A 25,723-nucleotide genomic window follows, 5' to 3' on the forward strand; every position below is an offset into this window, starting at 1 on the left:
TTGTATAAATGTGATACCATGGTTGTCAGTCTCTCTTTTACTAGTAAAGTGGTTACCATCTTTTACTATGTAAATTTCTGTGGGCTGGGCTGAATGAATTAAGGGGAATTTGGTCTGTGTTAGTTTTGTGGGTGGCCAGTAGAACTTCATGATGTTTTAATATTTCTCTGTGTTTCTGGATTTTAGGAATCCACATAAAATGCTTTCTTTTTTGCATTTTACTTCACTTTACCTACAGATTATACCTAGCTGGAGTGAACAGAAAGCTGCTACACATGTTTAAAATGGGACATTTTCCCAGAAAATGTTCAACCCAGTTTTCAGGATCTCGATTGTTTTCCAGTTCCATCCAGTTATATATCAAGTGTGTACTTGGAGTGAGGGAGAAAATAATCAGATAATTTGATAGAAAAGTAGATCCTGAAGTGGATCCTGTTCACATCAACATGTTGGGATATTTTGGAATGTGGATAAACTGCATTCCTGAAATATCCTTAGCTGTGGATGGCATTTTCTGTACGAGCACAAATAAATGGTACCGATGTAATTGCCCCCTGAAGGTCTTAAGCATACTTCAGCTGAAACTAGATGCTGTGCAGTTAGATCAGTACACCTTCCTCCTCACTTCTGACATTAATGTCTAATAAACAAAATGATGTGACACAATGTCATTCTGCTTTGAATTTCTCAGTCTTATAGCAGCACTCAATGGAGTGTGGGAGTATATAATGAGATCACATCCCATTTTTTGGTTTTTATTTACCAGATGTTATGAAGCGAGGGGATGAGACAGAGTTGCTACTTTGCCCTGCAACTGTGTGGTCTTTATATTATTTAGTTTTAACCTTAATAGGAGTCAGTTCATTGAACTCAGTGCAACCTTTGCACCCATCTTCTGAGAAAGTATCTTTAGAATTGAACTGCAAAAATATTTAGTTTGATCTCCAAATTCTTAGAACAGTAGAGTAACCCTGCTAGTTATTGGGAACCAGCATGAAGTAGTGGTTTAAGCATTGGGTTATGGCTCTGGAGACCAGAGTTCAAATCACTTGGCCATGGAGACTCACTGGATTAGCCTGGGCAAGTCACATTCTCTTTGTCTCAGAAGACAAAGGCAACACACCTGTGAACAAAATCTATCCAAAAAAACCTGGTGACAGGTTCGTCCAAGGGCTATCATACTTGAAGGCACCCAATATCATTATTTGTTATATGTGCAATAATTTTTTAGAAAGCGCCTGGCTTTTCATGGGTAGACTCACCCTTGTAATGTGATGTCCAAAAACTATAATAAACTATTATGGCACTGTCAACATTGCACAGATTACTTATATTAGCGGTAATTGAAATAATGGAGAGTGTGACCCATAAGCGTGTCTTAGAATCATAGAATCATAGAATCATAGAATCAAAGAGTTGGAAGAGACCTCATGGGCTATCCAGTCCAACCCCCTGCCAAGAAGCAGGAATATTGCATTCAAATCACCCCTGACAAATGGCCATCCAGCCTCTGCTTAAAAGCTTCCAAAGAAGGAGCCTCCACCACACTCCGGGGCAGAGAGTTCCACTGCTGAACGGCTTTTGATTCTTGTGAGGCTTTTGATTTGGGGTAGCTGAATCTTTCCACAACACATCACTAGAATGTCTCATTTCTATCTGGTTACGTAGCAGTAGTTGCAAGAAGCTAACAAAAAGTCCACTGTGATTAACAATTTGTAATCTTAAGTGTAGATTGTAAGAAAATAAATGTTCCCCCACTATTGTTGTTCCCATTTTTGTCAATTGTTACCCTGGTTGATCCTGTTATGAAAGTTTCTGCTCCAAAGTCTCTGCTGTTCTAGTTTACCATGCCATTGGTGTTCTGTCTTGCATGTTGTTGTTCTGGAGCTTAACTTGAAACTGGTTGCAAACTTCCCCACCTTTTCTGATGTTCTGTGTTGTTTGTTACTGTGCGACAGCTTTTACTAATCACTTTTTTGCAAGATTGAATCTTAATAGAGTCCCTTTCACTAACAGAAGCTGTTATGTCATGATTAGGGAAAACTGCCACTTAGCAATTAGGTGATGCTATATCCTGTAGACTCAGATTATTCTGTCACGTAGTAGTTGAAGTAATAGTGCAGGCTACTAGACACATTTAAATAGATTAAAATTACTTAATGAGTTTTAAAAACTAAATACCCACAAGTTTTTCTTAGCAGTCATGCCAAGTTTCAGGTGTCCAGTCATCAAACAAAAGCGGATGCTCAAGCACATATTATATTTTAGCATTATAAAGTAAGAATATGCAGGTTGAGAGTGGATGGTAGCATACCTGAAATATTTCCACAGATTGCTCAATTCACTTGACACACATCAGTTTCCCTGGATTGGCACTTTCAGTAGTGTGCACATAAGCACTGTGGTGTCTGCCCTGTTTTCCGCTTCCTATACATCTAATTATTTGATTATATTTTTAAAGCAACTAAAATAGTCGGCTCATTCTGTTCCTGTCATACTATTTTTGCTGTGCCACCTCCATTCCAGTTGCACAAATGGGGCTTTGGAGTGACTAGTGGAGAACAAGTCAGCAATAACTGAGATGAAGGAAGGCAGTTTTGTTTTGTTTTTGTTTTTTTGCTGGGGTGAATGAACTCATGGGGATGTTTAAAAAATAGTGGTGCCACAGATGACAAGAATTTTAAAACAGGGACTTGGGAGTAAGATGGGAAATGACAGGGAAAAGGGATGATCATGGAAGCAGGAAATTTTTATTCTGGTGGTGGAATGATCATAAGTGAATGGTAAAAACATTTGGCTCCCATGATGCTAGTCCCAGTGCAAACATTTGAAACAAATCTAAAGTTTTATTACTCTTGAGGAAAACTCAGCTTTAGCCCAGCATTCTTGCTCTTGAGCAGCATGTGCCTGTAAGCTAGAGTGCAGCTAAACTATAGAATTAATGCAGTTTGACACCACTTCCCCTGACATGCTATGTAGTTCTACAAAGTAAAAATTCCAGGATTCCATAGCATTGAGCTTTGGCAGTTAAAATGCTGTCAAGCTGAATTAATTCTACAGTGTAAATGCATCCCTAGTGAATCCACCTGGTACTGCAGATTATAGAGATTTTTACATGTCTTGCAATTAGTGTGTTTTAAAAATCAATGTGCTATCAAAACTAATTTACCACAAGATAAATACTACCAGAATATTTCTTCTAGGGATGTGAAATTTCAGCTGTCTATATTTCAATGCACACATTATCTTACATAATAATTCTGTATGTACCTGTATGTATGTAAAACAAGCATAGCCCTGGAAACATGTTGCCTTTCAGATGGCAGATCACATATATCATTCCTCACTATTGTCTACACCAGCTAGGCTTGATGGGAGTTGAAGTCTAATACAATCTGGGAGGTCATTAGTCTACTATGCCTGGCACAGAGCATAACCAGAAACGTGAAATCATTTCTCCTGATATCTTCATCATAAAACTAGAATATAGTAGCTGACTACTGAGTTTTAACTTAGTTATTTAATTGTTCCTTTTAATTGTTCATTGTGTAAATCAATATTTGCAAATGTTCCGTGTAACCCTGTGAGGACAGAAGGTGGAATAGAAATAGTGAAATAGAAATAATAAAGATAATGATGGTACATAGCAGAATAAGCTGAGAATGTCTACCTTAACTTTGTTCCAGGGTGGTGTTAATTTCGCTGTGCTTGTTTTAATCCATTGTGTCTCCTTCTTTCCCAGCACAAATGGACCCACGTGGACTATCTCCCAGACAAATTAAAAGTGACAGTGATGATGATGACCTGCCAAATGTGACCTTGGATAGTGTTAATGAAACTGGATCTACAGCCCTCTCTATAGCCAGAGCAGTTCAAGAGTAAGTATCGAGTTTTCAGGGTGATGCCAAGGCGGATGGTGCCTCATGGAAACACCTGGTCATATGACATTCTGTAGACATCCTGCATCTGAATGAGTAGAGATGCCAATCTTAGCCTGTTAGTTAGCATTACCTGTAGAATCAGACTACATTCTGTATCTAGAAGAGCAGAGGCATGTGGACCATGTTCACAGACATTTACTAGTCTGACTTTAGAAGCTGATTTTCAGTTTTCATTTGCTTGTCTAATTAATTGTGAAACAGGTGCATATTAATAAATTACCTAAGGTTTTAAAGATAATTTGTTTAATCTCTTGTGTGGTTTACTATGAAGGTAATATCTGTTTTGCTTTCAGCACAGAGATATTTCAAACTGTTGGGCAAAAAGACACGTTGGAGAAAGGTGATCAAGTTTTTGAATTTCCTCAGAATAGTTCTGTTCCTGTAGAATTTGTAGTCAGTATTTCAGTCTATGTGTATACATGTGCCTTGGAGGCAGATTATATGAGGAAATGATAGGCACAGCAAGGTAATGTCACCAGCATATGGAGCAATATGATATTTCCCATTTTGTAAATGGTGCAAAGTAATAGCACTGTTCAGCAATTTATGTTATCTGGTCAAATTCTGTAATCTGCTTTATGTGGAAATAAAAACACTGTATCTACATAAAGAATTTTCTGAGGGACAGTGTTCACATGGTTTCAATATTCAAACAAACCTACCTAAGAAATGGGCTCTAACAACAAGGTCATAAGGTAAATGCTGATATCATAAGTGATATTATCAGCTGTTAGATATAGCAATTTCTCAATAGTGTTGGCTCAGAGAGTTATCCTGTATCTGTAACAGGCATGGCCACACTTTGGCCTTCCAGATAATTTGGACTTCCACAATTCCTAACAACCAGCCTACTGGCTGATAAGAATTGTGGAAGTCCAAAATATCTGGAAGGCCAAAGTTTGGTCATGCTTGATCTGTAGCCTTGGTTTCTTTAGAGAGGAAGTTACAGCTGTTTTTGGTCTCTAGAGGTCCTCTTCCCAGTGTCATGATTTAATATTGCCTTCTGATGACCCAATGTATTTTGCTGTTGATGGTGCTGCATGTTTAATCGATATTTGTTTTATGCTTAATTTCCTGTTTTCATTTTAATTTACCATATAACTGTTTTAGAGACCAGTTGTTCAGTAATATATGTGAAGCATGGAATGACAATTGGGATATTATGCATATGGGCTATCTATGTTATGAAGGTATGGTGGAGATCGTTGGCTGAATGAATATAAATGGACCCCTAAGTCACATTACCATGATAAATTTGGAATAGATCAAAGGCTAACTGGTTCCTAGCCCCCAATGAATCAGCTTCCTGGTATGTTATCAAAGCGCAAGTAAAACACTATTAATTGTTATGAGAGGATCAGTGACTTAATGAGATAGCTAAACAAACCATAGACTTTCCTTCCATAGTTTTTTTTAGTATGTATTGTCGAAGGCTTTCATGGTTGGAAACACTGGGTTGTTGTAGGTTTTTCAATCTGTATGGCCATGTTCTAGAAGCATTCTCTCCTGACATTTTGCCTGCAACTATGGCACGCATCCACAGGGGTTGTGAGTTCTGTTGGAAACTAGGAAAATTTATGGCTAGAGGCCCTAAATACCTGTAAGGCACCAATATTTTTTTTAGTATGATGTCTCAATAGAAGTACTTTGAAGAATCTCTAACTTGACAAACCAGAAAAGTAACCTATGGGCAATTTTTCTGTTGTGAAGGGATATGCTAGAGTCTGGATCCTACTAGTTTAGATCTTGCATGAACAGAAGCTCTGTTGTTTGCTTAGCCACTGAATGCAAATAGAAGTGATTAGCCAGTGTGTTTTACCTTCGGCAAGGCAGAATATTGTAGTGTTCTGTCTCATTCTGACATCTGAATTTGTCCTGTTGTCTCCTCCTCCTTTATTTATTGAATCAGCATTCTGTATCTCAAAGCACCATACGGGAGAAACAAAGTCTTCCATTTTTTAAACTGTTTGCTGAAGATGACTGCAGCAGATTAAAGTGATATTGACCCGTCCTTGCTCCACTGATACAGCTCACAATGTTAGGTCAGGTTGAAATATTAGATCAGGTTATGATGTTGTTACAATAACAGTGTGTTACAACATTGTTTTGCAACCCAATAGTCAGGCAGCCCATCCCACGTGTTCCTTTATTCATTGAAGCAGATATTCATTCCTCAGTGCTTTTGAACTGCAGTCATCTAGGTACGTTTGGGTCAGAGCATAGTATTGTATCAGTGCTAAAAATGTGCACGATCTGGGAACAATCCAGGTCAGCCACCCATGAAAAATCTCATGGAAAGGATAGAACATTTGAGAAAGATAAAATAGAATTAAAACAGAATATTAGAATTAGGTTGCCAAGAGTATTCATCAATGTCTTCATTTTTTTCCAAAATAGGTTAAATAATATTTTGAAAATATATCTAGTCCCAAGTTTATACTTAACAGTGCAATTGCAATAAATTCTTGTTTCTGGAGTGCTGTTTTTATGCATCGGGAAAAGCCGTACTGTTGAACTATTTCTGACCTGCACTGGCAGAGTGTTTCCTCCCTCCCTCCTTTTTTTCTTTCTTTCTTAATTCAGTGCACTGATCAGAGGCATTAGAAATGCTGATTGTAGCAAATATTCATCAGGGAGCAAAAGAGGGAAAGCATGCCACTGACAGGCAGTCATAATAATCCTGGGCTAGCTGAAAGCTTTTTTTGTTGCTGCAGTTGCCTTAGGAAAGGCTGTCCCCATAAGAACTGAGAACAAGTATTAGCGAACAAGTCAGGACATGAGTGTCATCACAGCAGCGGGGGGAAGCTACAGGCAAACAAATGGGGAATGGATAAGTGGACATGGCAGCACTCAGGGAGGGTCAAGGCTGCGGAAAGCCAAGAACAAAAAATGAGGTTCTACATCAAAAGGTTGTAAGCAAAGCATGCTTCAAAAATGACAGTAGTTTTCATGTCCCACTTTAGCGGTAGTAAGGCACCAGATCTTGTCCAATATTGGAAGCTGAGCAGGGTCAGCCCTGGTTAATACTTAGATAAGATACTACCAGGGAATAGGGGTGCAGAGGAGGAAACTGGAAAAACAGCTCTGTAAAATTTGTAACTCAGAAGGTGACTTGAAAGTGTGCACGCACATACAGATAGAAGGCTAGAGCTGCCCACATCAAAACAACAACAACAACAACAACAACAAAATACTAAAGTGATTACAGTCTGGTGAGTTTAAATTTTATGACAGGGTAGAACTGGTGCATGATTCCATGTGCCAATTTTTGTTGACCAAGGCAGAACTAACCAGATTTGACAAGATTATAAGGCACATCAAGTAGTACTCCAAGGTCCACCTCTGTGAAGTCCTGAGAGGTGTTTGTAAAGGCTTGAGAGCCATTTTTAAGCTTTGTCAAAAGGAGATGGAGGGAGAGAGGGTGGAGGGAATATAATGATTATGAGTTTTGAATTGTAAGCTGTTTATAAATGACTGTCTGACAGAAGAATAGATTTGTGTCTCTAGTCCAGGAATCGGAATGTCATATATGTTTGGGTGGTGGATGGGGATAAGTGTTGGTAGGCACTATGCAAGTAAGTAAGTTGGGAATATAGTTTAGTGTATTGCACTTGTATTGTATTTAGCGGTGTTGTATTTGTATTATGTGGTATTGCTGCATAGAAAACTAAAACTAAAATGTAATAAGAAAGTGTTTCTTGGACAGTAGGACCTTATATGACATCCTAGTTTGTTTGTATGTCATATCAATCACATAAGAAAGAAAAGTATTCTCATGTTTTACTAGCACCGGATTTCAAATGATCATATTTGTGCCATTCATATACACCACCTTTTACTACGCCATTGCATATAATGGGACTTGAGCAGCTACAGATTTTGGTATTCACAGGAGGTTCTGGAACTAAATACCAGCAGATACCAAGAGACTGTTGTATTAATAGAGCTTCACTAAATATTTTTCAGTGAAGATTCCTCAAGACTGCTCCATTCAAAAATCAAAATAAATTGCCCTTTAAATTAAAATAATATCTGCAACTGTTCTTTTTTCATTTCAGTGTAACCCTGTTTAATTTTCTCAGATACAAGTCTTAAATTACACAAAACTTGTTCAGCACTATTTCTTTCTAACAGATATTCATTGCTCTCTTCTGCATTTGGGGAATCCCTGATAAAGATAACATTTTAATAATACAGCTGGATCTCATTTTAACATTTCCAGTATAATATCAGAACCAGTCAGATTTGTCAATGAGGACAAGTTAAAGCAAGTAAGTGATGGTACTATGAATACAAAACCTGACATCTCCTAATAAATGTTGATAAATAGTGAGAAAAGTAGCCTTTTCCAATATTCCTTAAGAATGGTGTGTACTTTCAACTAATTCCTATTGTATTGTGAAATATTATAAACAAATTGGTTATCATAGAATGGATATATATACTTTCAAGTGTGTTGAAAAACCTCTACACACATACACACTCTCTGTCTTCCATGTCAGTACTGACATACATACACGTAGATTAAAATTATTATTATTGTCAGTAGCAAAAACAGCAAGTAAAATAAGATATGACCAAAATTATTTTGTGCAAAATATGTTTTCCACACCTTGAGGGTTATTTTGTTTTTACAAAAAAGTTCTGAATTGTAAAAAAGTAAAGAAAACATTAAAATTGGGGGAAAATCTGTACAAAGTGCAAAAATTCCTGACACATTGAGTGACGAAGGCCTGCTTTATTTGGAGATAGGGTCTCAGAGTTTTGTGGGGTTTTTTTGTCTCATTTGAGTCTGAAATAAGTGGCAATTTACACCTTTGGTGTAATACTATGACCTGAAGCTTCTTATTTAAGACATTTGCTTAGGTGACCCAGAACTCATTTCTACCTAGGGGAATGGATAGGTGAAATAAGAACATTGAGAATAAAAGTGAAAATATAATAATATATTATATAGATTTTTTAAAATATAGGAAAGATGAATTAAAATTAAATTGATAAAATGGAGGGAATATTGAGATGATGTATAAAAGATGAAATTACAAGAGTTGAATTTTAGCCAAAATGGTCAAATTGTTTGTACTGTACTATTACTCCTTGGTATATTTTAATTTTTTAATATATTTGTCTATATTTAGCAAAAGTTGATCCTACTCATAAAATAAAAGTATATTTTAGTATTTTTATAGCTGCCCTGGCTTAAGGAGGGGAGAAGTCAGTTGTGTTTTTTATGTATTTTTATCTATGCGAAATTTTATTTCCTTATTTTGTTTCTTTTATTTTCGTGTCTGTGTTTTTATGTTTTTTTAAAAAACTGCAACTTAAATCCAAGATATCGTGCATGTTTGGGCACAACTGCAATTAGTGGTGCGGATGTGAATCTTATCTCTAAAATAGATCTTAGACCTCTCTTTCAAAATTTGAACTAAATCCCAGAGCAGATCCACTGATACTTAAGCCAACAATGACTGATGCCTCCTGTGGAACAAATTCCATCATTGACGCTGGGTTTATTAATAGTTATTAATAGTGTTTGCCTTTGTGCATTACATACTGTAATCCTATATCCGTACCTGGGAGTAAGTAAAGAGTGTGGCTGTTATTTGAAAGTGAACATGATCGGATTCTTTTATATGAGCCTCCTGGAGTCAATTTTTCTAAAGTTCTGTCCTTGCACCAGCCTAATACAAATTCATAACTGAAATTGTTCTAGAGAGGCCATAAATATCCCTGATACTTTAAATGTTATTTTTGTTTTGTTATAGATGCCAATTTTAAAACAAGTATGGATAGTGATTTTAATGCAGCAAAATAAATGTAGATTGAATATGGAAATACTGCATAAATTATGCTTTTATGTGTTTTCTAGTCAATTCTGATATATGTTGACCCTATCCTAGTGTTTTCTTGGGATGATTTATTCCAAATAGGTTTGCCGTTGCCTTCCTCTTAAGATTGAGGGAGTATGACTTGCCCAAGGTCACCCAGTGGGTTTCTGTGGTCAAGCAAGAATTTGAATTTTGGTCTCCTATAGTCCTAGTCCAACACTCAAGCCACATCACTATGCTGACTCTTTGCATATTTTTCAACTTTTCCAAAGTTTTCCATTTTCACTGCTGGAAAAATGAAATTTTAATTCAAATTTAAGAGCCTGGTATATTTGCATTGGTCACCACACCCCAATGGGTTTTTCAAATTAATGTGGGGAGTCTGGAGTTTTCTGGAGCTCTTAAGAAGAAAATATGTGCTAGCACATTGCTGTCCTATATACATTGCATTAATTCATCAGTAACTGCTTACTGGTACAGAGTTTAATCTCAAAATCATTATACATAAAACCCTTTTCTTATAAAAAGGCAATAATATGATATGTTTTCCTTTCATACAAGTATGTTTGTTTGCTGGTGATGGACCTTAGAATTTAAAGAATTCTGGATCTCATGTTTGCGTAGTGGCATTTTTAGGATAACCTCAGACAGGTAACATTTTCCCGAAATAGGTATTTGTCAGAGTCCTGTGGCAAGCTGTGTAGGCTGAAGGAATGAGTGAATGGCTGAACAAATTTGTTTCATGATGATTGAAGCATATAAACATTTTCTAGCTGTTATGTAGAAAGAGAGTAAAGTTGCCGAACAGTAAAGACTCATAACTTATTTTAAGATGCTGAAAAGATAAACTAGCAAGATGGTTAAAATCATTGCTTCCTTTTCTTTCATTTCTGGAATTTTTTATTGATCTTCCTTTTCTTGGCCCTTTCTCTCTCTCCACCCATTTGTAATTTTAGGGGACTGCGCGGACAGGGAACAAGTCCCTCTTTGCACTTTGTTGAATAGCAGCTCTCATCACCCTTCACCACTAACTATGATGTCTAGGTCTGATCAAATATGACTGGATATTAGGAGAGATAATTTTATTTTCCTAGACACCCTGAACATTATGTCACTCTAAACATTCTAGGAGAAAATGACAGCTTACAAACAGAAATTATTGCAAAAGAAGGTAACCACACACATAGCTGAAGAGGAGTGATCCGTGGGAATGAATTGAGTGAATTCCATTTGAATGTATATATTACTGATAGCATTTACTCTGTCAGTAACATACAGCAATTGAAGCCAACGAGGCCTGTTGAATTTGCTTATGGATAAATTAACGCACATTCCTAGTTATTCTTTAGTCCTTGAAAAAAGTGCACACAGATTCATGCAAGTATGCATCACAGCAGGTAGGATATAACCATGTAGCATAAGCCTATACATATTATCACCTTAACAACTGATAGAGAAAATTATTAGAAGCTTCTGGGAAAACAAATAATTGATCTAGGTAGAACATTGCCTATTATATCTCTGCATGATTTACATATCTGCATTTCATTCTATTAACTTCCATTAAGGCATTAAAGGATTGGTAATTGTGCTTCATTTCCAAATGAGGTTGCTTGGAACATCCAGTCAGTCTCTCAGGCTACCCTCCTCATATATTCATATATTGCCTGATATAAGGAAAGTATGACTTGTCTCAGTGAACATTTGGATTTTTCAGTGTTTACTTTCTTTTGTAACTCATTCATAAGATAAGTTTTTTGTATCTCAGTCATAAGAGAAGCTTTTGTTTGCCTTTTTATTAGCTAATAATAAGTTAGTGGTTTACTCAACCAGCCAACTTCATTTAGATAGTTGGAATCTTTCAACAAACATAATAAAGATAGTCTATAGTTTAGTAGACTCCAATGTACCTCCAATTTCAAAGACAAAAGTAAAGTAAAGGATTCACCTGACATTACGTCTAGTTGTGTCCAACTCCGGGGAGTGGAGCTCATCTCCATTTCTAGTCCAAAGAGCTGGCGTTGTCCGTACACACCTCCAAGCTAACAGCAGAAGCTCATCCTACTCCTCAGATTCGAACCGCTAATCTTCCAGTCAGCAAGTTCAGCATCTCAGTGGTTTAACCTGCTGCGCCACCAGGGGGCAAATGTGTGCCTAAATTCCTAGATGCTTGAAAAGTACTAATTTAAAGTAGGTTCCCCAGTTTAACAGAGTCTGCTCAAATTTAAGTTTGCATAGAATTACACATCTGAATCCACAAAACATTTTCCAGGTGTTCCTCGTAATGTGCATTTTCAAATAATTAATAGGATGGTGCTAAGATGTCACCTGTTAGTTAACATTTTCATACCCTGTGCTATTTGTAATTGTCATCAAATCACTAAATTAAAGTTCTTTATTAAAATGTGTGCTCCAAATATTCTCACTGGCATGCTTGGGACAGCAAATGCAGTTATTATCGAGAAAGCATTTATCATTGTGTGTAATCATGTCTTTCTTTCCATCAGAGCTGCTGAAAAATTGTTTTGTGAATTTCTGCATGAGCCACAGCCAACCCTAGAAATATGTTTTAAAAAGAGAAAACAAGTCACAGTCGCTTCCCAGCTCATCTGTCTTCAGCTCATATGCACAACAGTTCACAATTCAAAATGTTATTTCACGTCCAGTTACTTTAATCTCCAGCCCAGCTTTCTTTTCTGTGTAATGTCCGAGACACCATGGGACACCCAGACAAGAAGATGGAAGGCTCAGCTGGCCTTAAGAAAAACCCTGCACAAAATGCAAGATCATACCCTTATTGATTGAATTTGATGTCTGGCTGTTTATGGCTTAACAGCTATTTCTGCTTCTATATTCAGTGCCAAACATTTCTGTTGACAGAAACTCGCAGGTATCATTTCTATAAAACCACTAAATTCTTTAAATTACCCAGAGGTATACTTGAGTGACATAACGTAATGCTCCTCGCAGCTGTTTAAATGTTACTTGCAGGTGAATGTCATGTGGAGGGGTACAAGATACTAGTGGTAGGCTATGTGCTGGTTCTTGTTTTTGCTGTACATTTCCCTCCCTGTTGTCTATACCTTTCTGCAGTTCCTTAGGGGTCTCTTAAAATTCCTAATTGTCTGTGTTCAATTTCCAGAGAAAGCATGTGGGGCTGTGCCAGGTCAGCTGTTAACACTTTTCGTTTTTTCAACTCCAGGTATGAAGTATTTTATTGTGCATTATATAATAATGTTGATGTTGTGTGATTGACATTTCTGAGAAAGAGTTTAACTCAGTTTTATTTCCCTCTGTCAGAGCTGACACACGTAAAAAGTGCAGAGGAAAGGATTTTTTGAAGGGAAAAGTATCTGAGTAGCACTTAGATATTTTTGCTTTATTTTCCTCTTCAAGCTCACACATTATCTTCTGGTATTTGAGATCCTCTGAAGTCCTACTGCAAAAAAATATAGTGTACTGTGACCCACCAAACTAAATATAGCACAATTCCTCTATTTCCACAGGCTGCCCAAAACTGGGGGGGGGGGGGGGGGTGTAGATAAGAAAATATCAATGTTGTTGGTGCATTGGGGAGTTGTACTCCTCTTAGTGGGAAGCAGGTTTTGAAGGGCTGAAATAGCAAAATCCCTGTCATCCGATAAGAGCACATTCAGTATTTTTGTAAAGTGGAAAGAGCCAGCCCTGCTCTCAAAACTACTTTCTTTCAGAATCCACAGAGCACCCACCTAAATGAAATTGACTCTGTGGTTGTGAAAATCTTTCAGTTCCATTTTCATCCCACCTGCATTTTATTTCCATCTATGTTTCATTTTCAGTTTGTGAGACTTTGTGTTTTCTTCTGCCTCTGAAATTTATTAACATTTTTACACATTTTCCCCAAAGTGTACATTTATTTATGTAGTTTACCTAAGCTGCATAACTCTTCCTCACTGATTAAAGCATATGATCTGATTATTTGGTTGTTATTGCTATTATGCACATATGATAGACTGAATGTATTATTTTAGCATGCTTTATCCACTGGAAACCCTGTTACTCAAGTAAATGGAAATGGTCAACACAAGGTGTGTGCGTGTGTGTGTGTGTTGCAACAAGTCTCAGGAGGTATAAAAAGGATACTGTCCTGACATCTCAGTTTATATCACATGTGAGGGACACCTTTAATCCTCCAGTTTGTGCTGGCCTTGAGGTTGCTTCACATTTTTAGATCCATCTCACTGAGTAGTTAAGTCATTTTTGATGTACCCCTGATGTGATTTTGTTTTAGTTTATTCATGTTAGTAAAACCCTTTGCTTTGGGATAGTTTTGTTGAACTAATGAAAGCCAGTCTGAACCATAGGGGAACTGCTTCATGAAATGGATTGCTACCAAGAATAGGTACTATCATAGTTAGTCATCTAGGAACAAGGAAATCAGCTTGTATACCAGATTGGAACATTGCTTCATCTTCAAACATTCCGTCATTGCATGTAAGGATGAATATTGTATATCAGACATGGGCAAACTTCAGCCCGCCAGGTGTTTTGGACTTCAACTCCTACAATTCCTAACAGTTGGTAGGCTGTCAGAAATTGTGGGAGTTGAATTACAAAATATCTGGAGGACCGAAGTTTGCCCACGCCTGCTGTGTAAATTCATGTATACATTGACCTTGTGTTTAAGCCGAAGGTTGGTTTTGGTGTCCAAATTATGGATCTTGGTATGAACCATGGAAAAGTTGAGGGGGTGGGGGGTTGCAGGAGGGTGGAAGCAGGGGAAATAGTTTCTGTTCATTTTAAAGACTGAGTCCAATGGAGCCCACCTAACTACACATGACTGCTTCCAATGGATTTCATCTTTAAAGTGCTTGGAAACAGGAAGCGTGTGAAATCTGGGAGAAATTGACTCCACTGCTCACCCTGTACATAGAAACCCTCTAAAACTGATTATTTTAAGATGGAAACTGTTTTATTTTATGGTGGGGTGGGATCTATTTTTAAATTCTCTGTTTCTAAAGGAAACAGAAGGCCACTGAATACCATCATCCCTTGTGGGATGCTGTCCTAAGAGGGCAAAGCACCAGTGCTGACTCAAAAGGCCAGCTGCCATCACTGCCATTTCCTCACCCAGGCCTTCAAACTGTGTCACAGCAGAGAGGACAGAGGCAGTCAGTACTTCTTTTAGGTTCTCCCAAGATGGATTAAGCTCTTGCCTTTTGCCACACAACTCAGAGAAGAGGATAGTTTATTTTTGTTAAGGTGTTAAGGCTCAGTATTCACATTGACCTAGAATAACTCATCTCAAGTTTTGGGGGATGATTTTTTTTAACTAAAATTTCTAGACGTATATATGAGTATACAGAGTAATTTCTACTGTTTGCTCTCTGCTGCAGATGAAAATGAATGTTTATGCAGCTTCTTGCCCATTTCTAAATACCCTAAAGGCATCCAATCCTGTTTAATCCTAGAAGCTAAGCAGGATCAACCCTAGTTAGTAATTGTATGGGAGATTGCCAATAACAGATGCTAAAAGCTATATTTCAGAGGAAAGGACTGGCAAAGCCATATCTTTGTCTGAGAAAACCCTATGGAATTCATGGGGTTGCTACAAGTTCATAGGCAACTTAAAGGCACATGCACACTCACACATACTAAAAGTTTCAGTGAGTTATTCCCTATAGGAATACAGACTTTTATGTTATTAATATTTTTGGTTGAAGTATGGGGTTTTGCCAAAAAGAAAATGTTTATTACTGGAAAGTGTTGTTTTTGTTTACAGATATACATACTTTTGCACAGAAAGGTTAGCAAATTTTGCACAAAACGATTCATTGTTGGAAATAGTTTTTTGCACCTTGTGCAAACTACAGCATGATTTTAGAGTGTGCCGAGACATTATTGTCTTCCATTTGTAACTCTCCATGTTCTTCCACTGTTATATTCATGTGTTTTTAAAATGCCAATAAAGGACCCAAATTAATGTGAAATTTGTACTGAAGTATGTTTGAATCTATTTGTAAGAAACTGGAATTTTCTTCAGACAAATTATTGTGGGAAGAAGAAACATGACCCAGATACATGGCTGAGCCTCTGGAGAGAAAGAAGGGCTTCTCTTGGTCCCAATTGGATTAGAGAGAGATAGAACTAGAAGCCCACTGTAGTGGTGCATTATTGCTTATTTGAATACAAAACTGAGAATCTGAGTCCCCTTCTACACTGCCGTATAAAATTCAGATTATCTGCTTTGAACTGGATTATATGGCAGTGAAGAAGGGGCCTAAGTAACACAGACTTTATATTGTTTCTGGTTTGTACTGCAAGAATGGAGGTAGTAAAATTATTGGGGGGGGGGGTACAGAACAGAGAATTTAGGAATGGAACAATGGATGATGAATTCTGGATTATGTTTTTGGACGATGAGACGATAGTGATTGGTTAATGTAGTAATTGTTTATTGTTAGGTAATATGTTAATTTGTTAACTGTTGTTATATTATTGCATGGAATTATTGCTGTTTTTATTGGCTGTGAACCGCTGTGAGTCGCCCTCAGGCTGAGAACAGCGGTATATAAGTAAAGTAAATAAATAAATAAATTTATTAATAAAGAATTGGTTAAGTGTACCATAGAGTTGTGCTGGAGAGCCTAGAGAGTTTCCTCTCTAGGAATTTGCACAATCCTTCAACACAACTCTGTTGTAACTTCTGGGAGAGTTATGCCACAATCACATAGCAAATTCCTCCAGGGATGCCCCACCTTCTGACAAATAAGTGAAGCCGCAGATATGAGTTCCACAGTTATAGAGGTCTTACTGTATTTTTTCAAGAAAAGCTCAAGTTCTTTCCATTCACACTATGGAAAATTTTGCAAAATTCTTTAAAAAGCAAACGGAAATGAAGTTTGTCTCCTTTTGCACCAGCTAAATTCAATAGGCACTGCCATTTTTAGCTTAGTTGTACCTGGCTATCATATTAGTGTTAAAGATGAAGAACATGAAAACTTGAAAAAACGTTGATACAAGCAAAACCAAACATAGAGATTGTTCTATCCTTCACTATAAGTTGTTGATGTCTGCATTATATGAACTATACACGAAGGCCTGCCAAATGCTTGATAGATAGGCCTCATTCAGCCTGCTGCATCAGAATTTGTGCAAGGGATTGCTTGCAGCAGGGTCTTAGTTGTCTTAATCAGGCATTCACCGTGGCTAAGCATTCAGTTTTAAATGTGATGTGTACTCTGTGGAAATTTCATTTTGAGCTAGCCTAGTGTCTTGTTAGCATCAGAACTTGTAGAATAGTTTTTATGTTTAAACCTGTTCAGTTCTTTTGAAGCCACAGAAGTGTGATTCAATGTGCTTACCTCCTAAAAATCTGACATTGCAGCTTTACCCGGTATAGCAATTTTTAGCAGTCTTTGCTGAGAGAAGAAAAAAGGGCAGGTGGCATCTGACACACAGAAGTGGAGTGTCAGATTTGCTTTTGAGTTCTTTCATTCTTCAGTAGTTTGGAGCAAAAGGTGACGTAATTTCAGATGGCTGCAAATGCTTGCAACTGCTGGCGTGCCTTTTCTGATAAGTTTTGGATTCTTCAGTGACAGTGTTCTGTTAGGGTAAGGTCAAATAAGAATTCAGTTAAAGGCACACCAGAAGATGCTTATTGTCTGTCCAGGTATTCCACTAATTTGGAAAGCCACTCACTAGTCACCTTTTTCCTTCCTTCTTATTTTCTTTGGGGATATTCATCTTGCTGTTTGTGCTATTTTAATTTGTAATTTGCTGTTGTGTTTGCTTTTAATCTGTATGTTGCTTGGGCTTGGCCCCATGCAAGCCGCCCCGAGTCCCCTCGGGGAGATGGAGGCGGGGTAGAAAAATAAAGCTCTACCAAGTTTTAAGTTCTCTATATGAAACAATTGTGCTTTAATATATATTCTACTTTTGTTCTTCGTTCGATCACTTTTAGATATGCTTTTCTCTCAACTCATAGCACAAGAACTAGATAACCATGCCTTTGTAAATTGTCATGCTCATGATGCCTTGTAGTAGAGGATTGTTAAATGTCCAGCTTGACTAGGGGCTTAATTTTTTTTAGATTCAAGCTCCAGGTCACTAAGAGCACCAACACTTGTGGAAATGAAATTATATTTTGTGGTGTTTCGTTCAGGTGTAGATCACTGTCCTCCCATTAATAGTTGTAAATGTGTCTGCCCTTCTGCTAATATCTGATATATCAGTAGCTTTGGGTGAATATGGATGAATCATATGAAACTAGCAATTATATGAAATGGCAACTGTAGGGCTGTGTTCCTATCCAAAGATGTTCAATAGACTGTCATTGACCCTACACAGTTCTATACATGAGTTGTTTGGAAAAGCCACTAAGAGCAATGGTGGCTAATTTTGATTTCCTTCTGAAAGTCCTCCAATTTATTGTAGGATTTTTTTAACTTAAAAGGGGCTCTCATATCTTATTGCATCAGCAAATACCAGGTGCTGTAGACTGTATTTCAGAGGAAGGAAATGGCAAAATCACCTCTGAGTATTCCTTACTCAAGAAAACTATGAAATTCAGGTAGTCACCATAAATCAGCAATGGACTTGAAGAGGCATGCACATGCCTGATGAAACCTAAAATGCTTTGGGGGTGGAGCATAGTCAATTCTCCCCAGAGGATGTTGGGCTTTATTAAGTGTAAAAACGGAGGGGGGGGGGTCTACTAAGAGTGGCAGCCTTGTGGACCATGACAGGAGAAACACACTTCATCCGTCCTGACTTAGAGGGACGTAATTGCTGCTGTTTATACTAATGTTAGACTGTTTTGTCTGCCTTATGCTTTGTTCATAACACCTACTTCTGCATGTTACTTTTTTGTTGGACTAACAAGAACTAATTCTAGTTTAAACCAGGATTTTGCTGCACCCAGGCATTTTGCTGTAGTGTGTCATGTACATGCAATGTTCATTGTGCACCAACAGTCCATTAATGGAAAATGAACACCAGAGGTGGTTGCTACTAAAAATATACCCAAAGCATTTGTTTCATGAACAATAAGTATGGGGTACAGATCACAAGAAATGTTGTGGCTTTTGAAACTTCGAGTCTGTCTTTTTCTTGACCATGCAGTTTTGATGGCCTTTCGAAATAGTTTGCATTGCAGCAGGGCTACATGGAAACATTTCAGAATAAAATATTGGGAGCAGGGATGCGTTTATCTGACCTAGACAGTAGATTTTGCTGTACAGATAGATTTTGTCTTCCATTGTTGTTAAGCAGATCTATTTCACTCTGCAATATTATTTTTTACAGTTTACGCTTTCAGTTTCATTCCAGTTTGCAAGATTTTTCTTATTAACACCACACAAAAATGCATATGTACATTTGTGTGCATTTTTATGTGTAAAAATGCCATAAATATTGTTTTCAGCATTTCCTCATATGTATGTATTTGACATGCAATTTTCATTCATTAGTGTGCTAATTTGTGCCCACAGTTTTCCAGAATATACACATTCTGGACATAATTTCCAACATGTGTTCTTTGATAGGATGACTGTATCATCAAGTCTGAAAAATGCTACTTGTATTCTGGTCCATTCATTTATTCTGAAAGTTCACATTTGTTTGGCTCATATTTAAAAAAATATGAACCAAATACATCCTTATCTGTTGATTCTGATTTGTTACTGACTCTATGGTCATGATGTGGAAGTATTGGGAGAGGGGGAGGTTTCATGCAGACATAACCTCAGTTAATGAATAATAATAATAATAATAATAATAATAATAATAACTTTTTATATCCTGCCACTATATCCCCGAAGCGACTTGGGGTGCTTACAGATGGAACAAAGTGCTTAAAAGCAAACATAAAAATGAAGTACAATATGAAATACAATAAAATAAAACACATAGACATATCAAAATATCAACTCAAACTCAATAAAACTGAGGTCATCAACCAGTGCCAGTAAGCTTCTGTAAACATGGCCAAGCAGTAAACAATAGGAATGGAATAATGCAAGGTGCAACAATGGAGAGAGGGTATAGGATAAAGTGCAAGGATGTGCTACTGCTGCACAGAAAAAAATAGGGACTAAGCATTCTCAAAAGCTTGTTTGAAAAGTCACATTTTCAAATCCCTATGAAAGGAGGACAGTGTGGGGGTCTATCTAATCTCCCTGGGAAGTGAGTTCCAAAGCTGGGGGGCCACCTCCGAGAAGGTTCTTTGCCTTGTCCCCACCAACCATGCTTGTGACGGTGGCAGAGCCAAGAGGAGAACCTCCCCGGCAGATCTTAGAGCCCACTCTGGTTCATAGGAGGGAATGCAGTCACTGAGATAGGCAGGACCCGAGGCGTTTATGGCTTTATAGGTGATAACCTGCAGTTCGAATTGGGGCTGGAGACTTATCAACAGCCAATGGATCTCCTTTAATAGGGGTGTGGTGTGCTCTCTATAGCTAGTTGGAATTATTTCGTGTAGCTATAATTATTTTATTTTAGCAGTGTTGACTTCCAGCAGTGTACCTGCACTAAATACTGAAATAGAGATTGATCTGGGAAAGAATGGGATTCTACTGTAGCTGATCCTTCTGGAGGCATGTGTGACTGCCTGCAACAGACAAGGGAAACAGCAGTCTGAGAATCCCTTGCTAAGCAGTATTGGGGGATAAGATTCTCTCACCAGCTGCCACTGCCTTCTGCTGATTGCTAAAAAAGCATAAATTTATAAGTTTGGCCAGTAGAAGATGGTGCCTATTAGGGCTGGGCGGTTTTGTTTCGTTAATTCGTAATTCGTTAAAAATTCGTTATTTTTTTTTTGGTTAACGAAGCAATAACGAACCATTCTGGAGCAGCTTAAAAACGAAACGAATTTTTCAATTCGTTTCGTAAATGCTTTGTATTTTGTTATGTATTCGTTTCGTTATTGGTTTGAGGTCGTTTCGTTATTATTTCCGCATGTCTGGGGCAAGTTTTATAGTTGTTTTTTGTTTAATTAGTGAAAAAAATTATAATATCACACCAACAGTCAACAACAGAGGGAGAGGGAAGCTTCAGAAGTTCCCCCTGTCCCATTTGGAGGTTTTTTAGCATATTGCGCGGTCGCGTCCACCATTAACGAATCGATTCATTATTGTTTCGTTATTGTTTTGTAATTTTTTTACCATTTACGAAATTTCGTAAATATCGAACTTTTTTTAAAAAAAATTTCGGAATTCTTTTAAATATCGAAACGCAAAAAACCCCAAAAAATGAATCGATTTTAGAAACAAATTTTTCCGTTGTTACCCAGGCCTAGTGCCTATTGTTGAGTTTGAATGAAAAGATAGCTGCAAAATGTTGAATTGGCGTTCTTTTTTTGTGGTGTGGGATCCTCTCCCTACTCTATCCATCTTAGTTCTTCCCCAATATCATTTTTTTCTGTTAAAAAAACTCTTACCAGGACCACATACCTGTATGTTGCAGAAACCCCTAGAAAGTACAATGGAAGTTTGTGCATTTTACTCTTTGCCTTCACTACCTCTTGTTGGGAATCAAGAGCTGTTAGGCTCAAAAATAACCCTCTCTGGGGGTGATTCCACCAAAATATAGCAGAGTGCAGGGTGCACAGTAAATAAGAAATCCATTCTGGATAGGAAAGGTTCTTGGAGCTAACTAGCTTCACTGAGCTATCATCTAAGGTAAAAGAAAAGGAAAAAATAATAAAAGTAACTATTTCTCTACTACATCCTTGCTGGACAAAAGCAAGATGCTTCCTCTCTCTATGGAGGACAAAAGGAAGAGAGCCTGAAAAATGGAGACAGGCCACATGGCTCAGGCCAGGGTAATAAAAATACCTTTTAAAAGAGGAAGTTACGTTTTCCCTATAGGATTACATTCCTAGGTATTCAAATGGGGAGGAGATAGTACCATGCAAAGGGCAATTCCCCCTTCTTAACCCCTTCTTAACCAACTTAACTACAGGAAATTGGGAGGAATCCCTAAGTTTATCTAGTCTATCTACTCATTGAGGGCTGGAGACTTGGGCAGTCAGGGATGAAACCCAACACCTCTCTAGTCATAGCAACAGTCATGGAAGAAAAGAAAGGGCGGTGAGTTGAGATAGTATAGGTGTGCGAATTACAATTACTCTGTGCTGGAGTAACTAATACAAATCAAGATTTTTCCTATATACTGGTCCCCATTTCAGGTTCATTTATGATAATGTATTTCCAATCCACGTTTCATAAATGACAGACAGTTCATTATGCTTCTTGTCCTTTTATCCTCCCCCACTAGCATTTGGTTTGTTCTTGTGTTAGTCTTTTATTCCAGTTTTGATCTTTGGCCACACAGCTTGCTCCCTTCCACCAGATCTCCTGTGTTTGGCAGCTGCAAAATCCAGGTGCCAGATCTTACAACATAGCTATCCATGTTAGCATCTATGGCCTGCTGTTGCTGCCTTAGCTCACAACTTGGCTTACTCTATGACTGGCGGTTGTGGAGCTGCCTTTGGGATTTCATGGAAAGGGAAATAATAGTAGTTGAAAGGACTGCTTGACTTAAAACACTCTGCTATCGGAAAGCTTTTTTTCTATGACTGAGTTGAAGTTACATGCAATTTCTTACTTTTTTTGATTTTGCTTTAATTTGGGAAATATTTGCCCTTTCTTGCACTCCAAAATCACCTCACTTCATTTTTGTTTTCTTAATTACATGGATATGTAATTAATTACATTGACTTGCCGTGGCCATAATGGCTGAGATATTCTGTGAGCTGTAATCCAAAAAAGTAACTTCTCTAAACTCTGGGCAGGAGACAACCAAATAGTTTCTATTAGGAGAGGCTACATTGTGGACTGGTGCAAACTTCTTTACCTTGACACCAGAAGGGAGATAGTCATAAAGCTAAAAAGAATTTATTTATAGAACATTCTGGGTATTAGAAAAGTAGATGTCAACTGGCAACCCAGAAGCAAGACAGGGCCCCTGAACCAGAGGGCCAGTGATATAAAATGGTTTGTATTTCAGACTGAGATTTAGATTATTCAGATTAAAGTCCTCACTGAAACATTAGGTTTGCGTGCTCTGGGGCCAATCCCTTGCCCTCCTTCCATCTCAGTTTCCTTCTGCAGCATGACCCAAGCATTAGTTTGGAACTAGCTGGTACAAATGTGTACCAACCCTCCTCTTCTCTCAGTAATACCACATATAATCTCATGAGCCATGAAAAAACTTTGTCCTAGTTTTGAAGTAACTGGTCTATATTTTAAATATCTGAAAAACATGCACCTTCCCTCCTTTCTTGGAAAATAATACCCAGCATCCTACCACTTGGCTAACTTTTTAAATAACCTTTTGGCTGTTCATAATGAGATTTTCTCATTGTTTTTCATTCTAGTGGCTCAACATTGCAACAAGCGTTGTGCTAAATAACTTTAGAGTTTACATTGTTTTAGTCTTCTTCACTGCAAAACCATTAATTATTTCCTCTCAATCAATTCTTCTTGCAAGTTTATACTCGGTAATCAAGAAGGTTAGGTGGCTTAACCTTTCTTGCTCCATTGTGAAATGCCTACAGTTTTTGAAGGGTGCCAGCTTGTCACACACAGGCATTGGCAGTGGGCCAGATCTTAATAGGGCTGCACACACTGTACTGAAAATTAATTGTCGTTCTTTCTTCTAAATCTCATTTAAATAATATAAATGGAGGTAGTTCACCTTCTTTTCCAAAAATAGAAAGTGAAAGATTTTTGTCAAAGAAAATCCTAAGAAAGATTTCAGATATGTTTAGGAAGTAGACAGATTCTTCCTTCAGTTCCCAAGACTCTCATGTCATGTGTTTCAGAAGTACAAGCAGTACCTAAATTACAAACAAAATAGGTCCTGTGAGTTTGTTCTTAAATTGAATTTGTAAGTGTAACTCCTCTCTCTCTCTCTCTCTCTCTCTCGCTCTATATATATATATATATATATATATATATATATATATATATCACATCATCATCATCATCGTTTTTGTCATCGTCATCATCTTTCAATACTATAGGGAAGGGTTAACACCTCTGTAACATTTGTCCCTGTGATAATTGGGTTTGAAAAAAATTGGCTTGTTGTGGAAACAAGGACTGGTGATAAAGCTTCAGTAGATATACCTTTTCCCCATGATAACTCTTCCAGGAGTTAATTTCCCTTCCGAGGGGTAGATTTCCCTCACTTCCTGTTGTCTCACCTGTTTTTAACTATGAGTTGTTTGAAAGTCAGATGTCTGTAACTCAGGGACTGCCTGTATATTGAATGTAAAATAAATGTCTTGAATCTGTACTTAATACATTGTTTAAATCTAAACTGGAATTTATTATAAATAAGTGAATTTGGCACTTATTCAGGATTGTACTCACTCTCTCAAGGTCAATAAAATCAGACGTACAGGCATTCAAGATTGTTCATACTTCTGCAGCCAGAAAAAAATATTTAAGATAAAAGTTGTAGGTAAAACCCACCAAATGTTGACCCTATTATTATTTTTTACATTCTCCTTTGTTAAAAAGTAAAACTGTGGAGTAAAATTTCTTCAATTAGCTTTCCATTTAATAATAATCAGCTAAGTCATTATTACTTTTTGTATAACAAATTAAGCAGTTTACTCACCAGTTTAATTTTTTAATAAAAGGAGAATGTGTCTGCATTTTTTTAGTTTGGGGTTGTATCTATGGAACTGACAAAGTCCTTGCCTGATAATGTTGCTGAGTAAGAGAAAGAGAATACATTTATATTCTTCAGATAGTCTTCAGTTTTTTTCTCCTAATGAGAAAGGAGGCTCTCTATAAATGCTGTTTATCTCCCTATCAAGTACACAAAAAGTCATCTGCATGGATTTATATGTTCCATTTTGATGTGATTAAGTGTTTTAAGCCTATTGATTTCCTGCTGGGGATTAATGATGCTGCATGAGCAAGCATCAAGGAATAATATGCATTTGCATGCTTGATTTGAACCCCCTCCCAAAGACTTCAGACAACCTGTTGCTGAATAAGAAAGAGATAGCAGGCCAATCCCGTAATTGTACACTAAAAGAGATGGATCCGACTCGTTCCAAGCATTAAAAAACTTTAAGAAGAAGAAGGCTTGATCTGAATTGATTATAACATCTTGAATACTTAATGCCAGCATTTGACTTATTTTGCTGGAATAAGAGATTAAAGGATTTCATTATCACTAACTGTGTATCGGATTTCATGATCAGAAACTGTGTATCACTTCTGAACTAATCAAAGAACAAGTGCTTATCCACTAATGAACAGATCTTTGTATGGCTGAAAAGAGTGCTGGCTTTAACAAGGTACAAGACGTGACCTATAGCTATGTCATGTCTGAAAAGGAAATGTAATGTCTATAATTGTAGGTGAAGCTCATAGTTAGCTGTGCTTTTGGCTGTGAAGTCCATACAGAAATGCCTTGAAAAAAGCCTTAACAGCTATTTCTTTTAACAAGAAGTATGCTTTGGGACATAGTACAGAGACATAGCAGAGGGATGAACTCTTTCTCCTCTACTGGCAAGACCCTGCTTCACTTTGCACCAACCATCCACTTTCCCTACAGGTTGAAATTTTCAAGGTTAACACCTGTTGGTAAAATGAAAAAATAGTGGAAAGGATGTAAACACTATGGTGACATGGAGCATCCTGTCTCTGCCATCGTTTCCCGCTACATATCATTCCAGTGTTTCCATTCTTATAAAGAAACTCCAAATCTCCAACTTCTGAAGTTTCACTTCCTTTGGAAATACAACAACAAAAGCCTTTGTGATTCTTTTACACATGTTTGTATGTAATGAGTAGTAAGAACTTCAGTTTATATTCAACCCAAAGAGTTCATTGTTTTGTACTCAGCCAATTGCCAGGGTAAGGTTTGTCATGCTAGTTTCACATTTATTGCTCCGCCAATTGGCCGTTACAAAACACAATAATTAAATCACAAATGGCCAAACATGAACAA

General features: G+C 37.4%; 1 protein-coding gene across 5 annotated transcripts in view; it reads left to right on the forward strand.

The window, feature by feature from the left end:
• The window catches only part of KLF12 (KLF transcription factor 12), a 291,436-nt gene that overhangs the window by 172,912 nt on the left and 92,801 nt on the right, over positions 1-25,723 (forward strand). For 4 of the 5 annotated variants that reach the window (XM_067466904.1, XM_067466905.1, XM_067466901.1 and 1 more), the window contains exons 4-5: positions 3,743-3,878; positions 12,912-12,971. In XM_067466904.1, the coding sequence (XP_067323005.1) occupies positions 3,743-3,878; positions 12,912-12,971 (196 nt within the window). The remainder of the gene's footprint in view (positions 1-3,742; positions 3,879-12,911; positions 12,972-25,723) is intronic. The other variant, XM_067466903.1, reaches the window with a different exon arrangement.

The sequence above is a fragment of the Anolis sagrei genome, chromosome 3 (assembly GCF_037176765.1).
Source record: "Anolis sagrei isolate rAnoSag1 chromosome 3, rAnoSag1.mat, whole genome shotgun sequence".
Classification (NCBI taxonomy): domain Eukaryota; kingdom Metazoa; phylum Chordata; class Lepidosauria; order Squamata; family Dactyloidae; genus Anolis; species Anolis sagrei.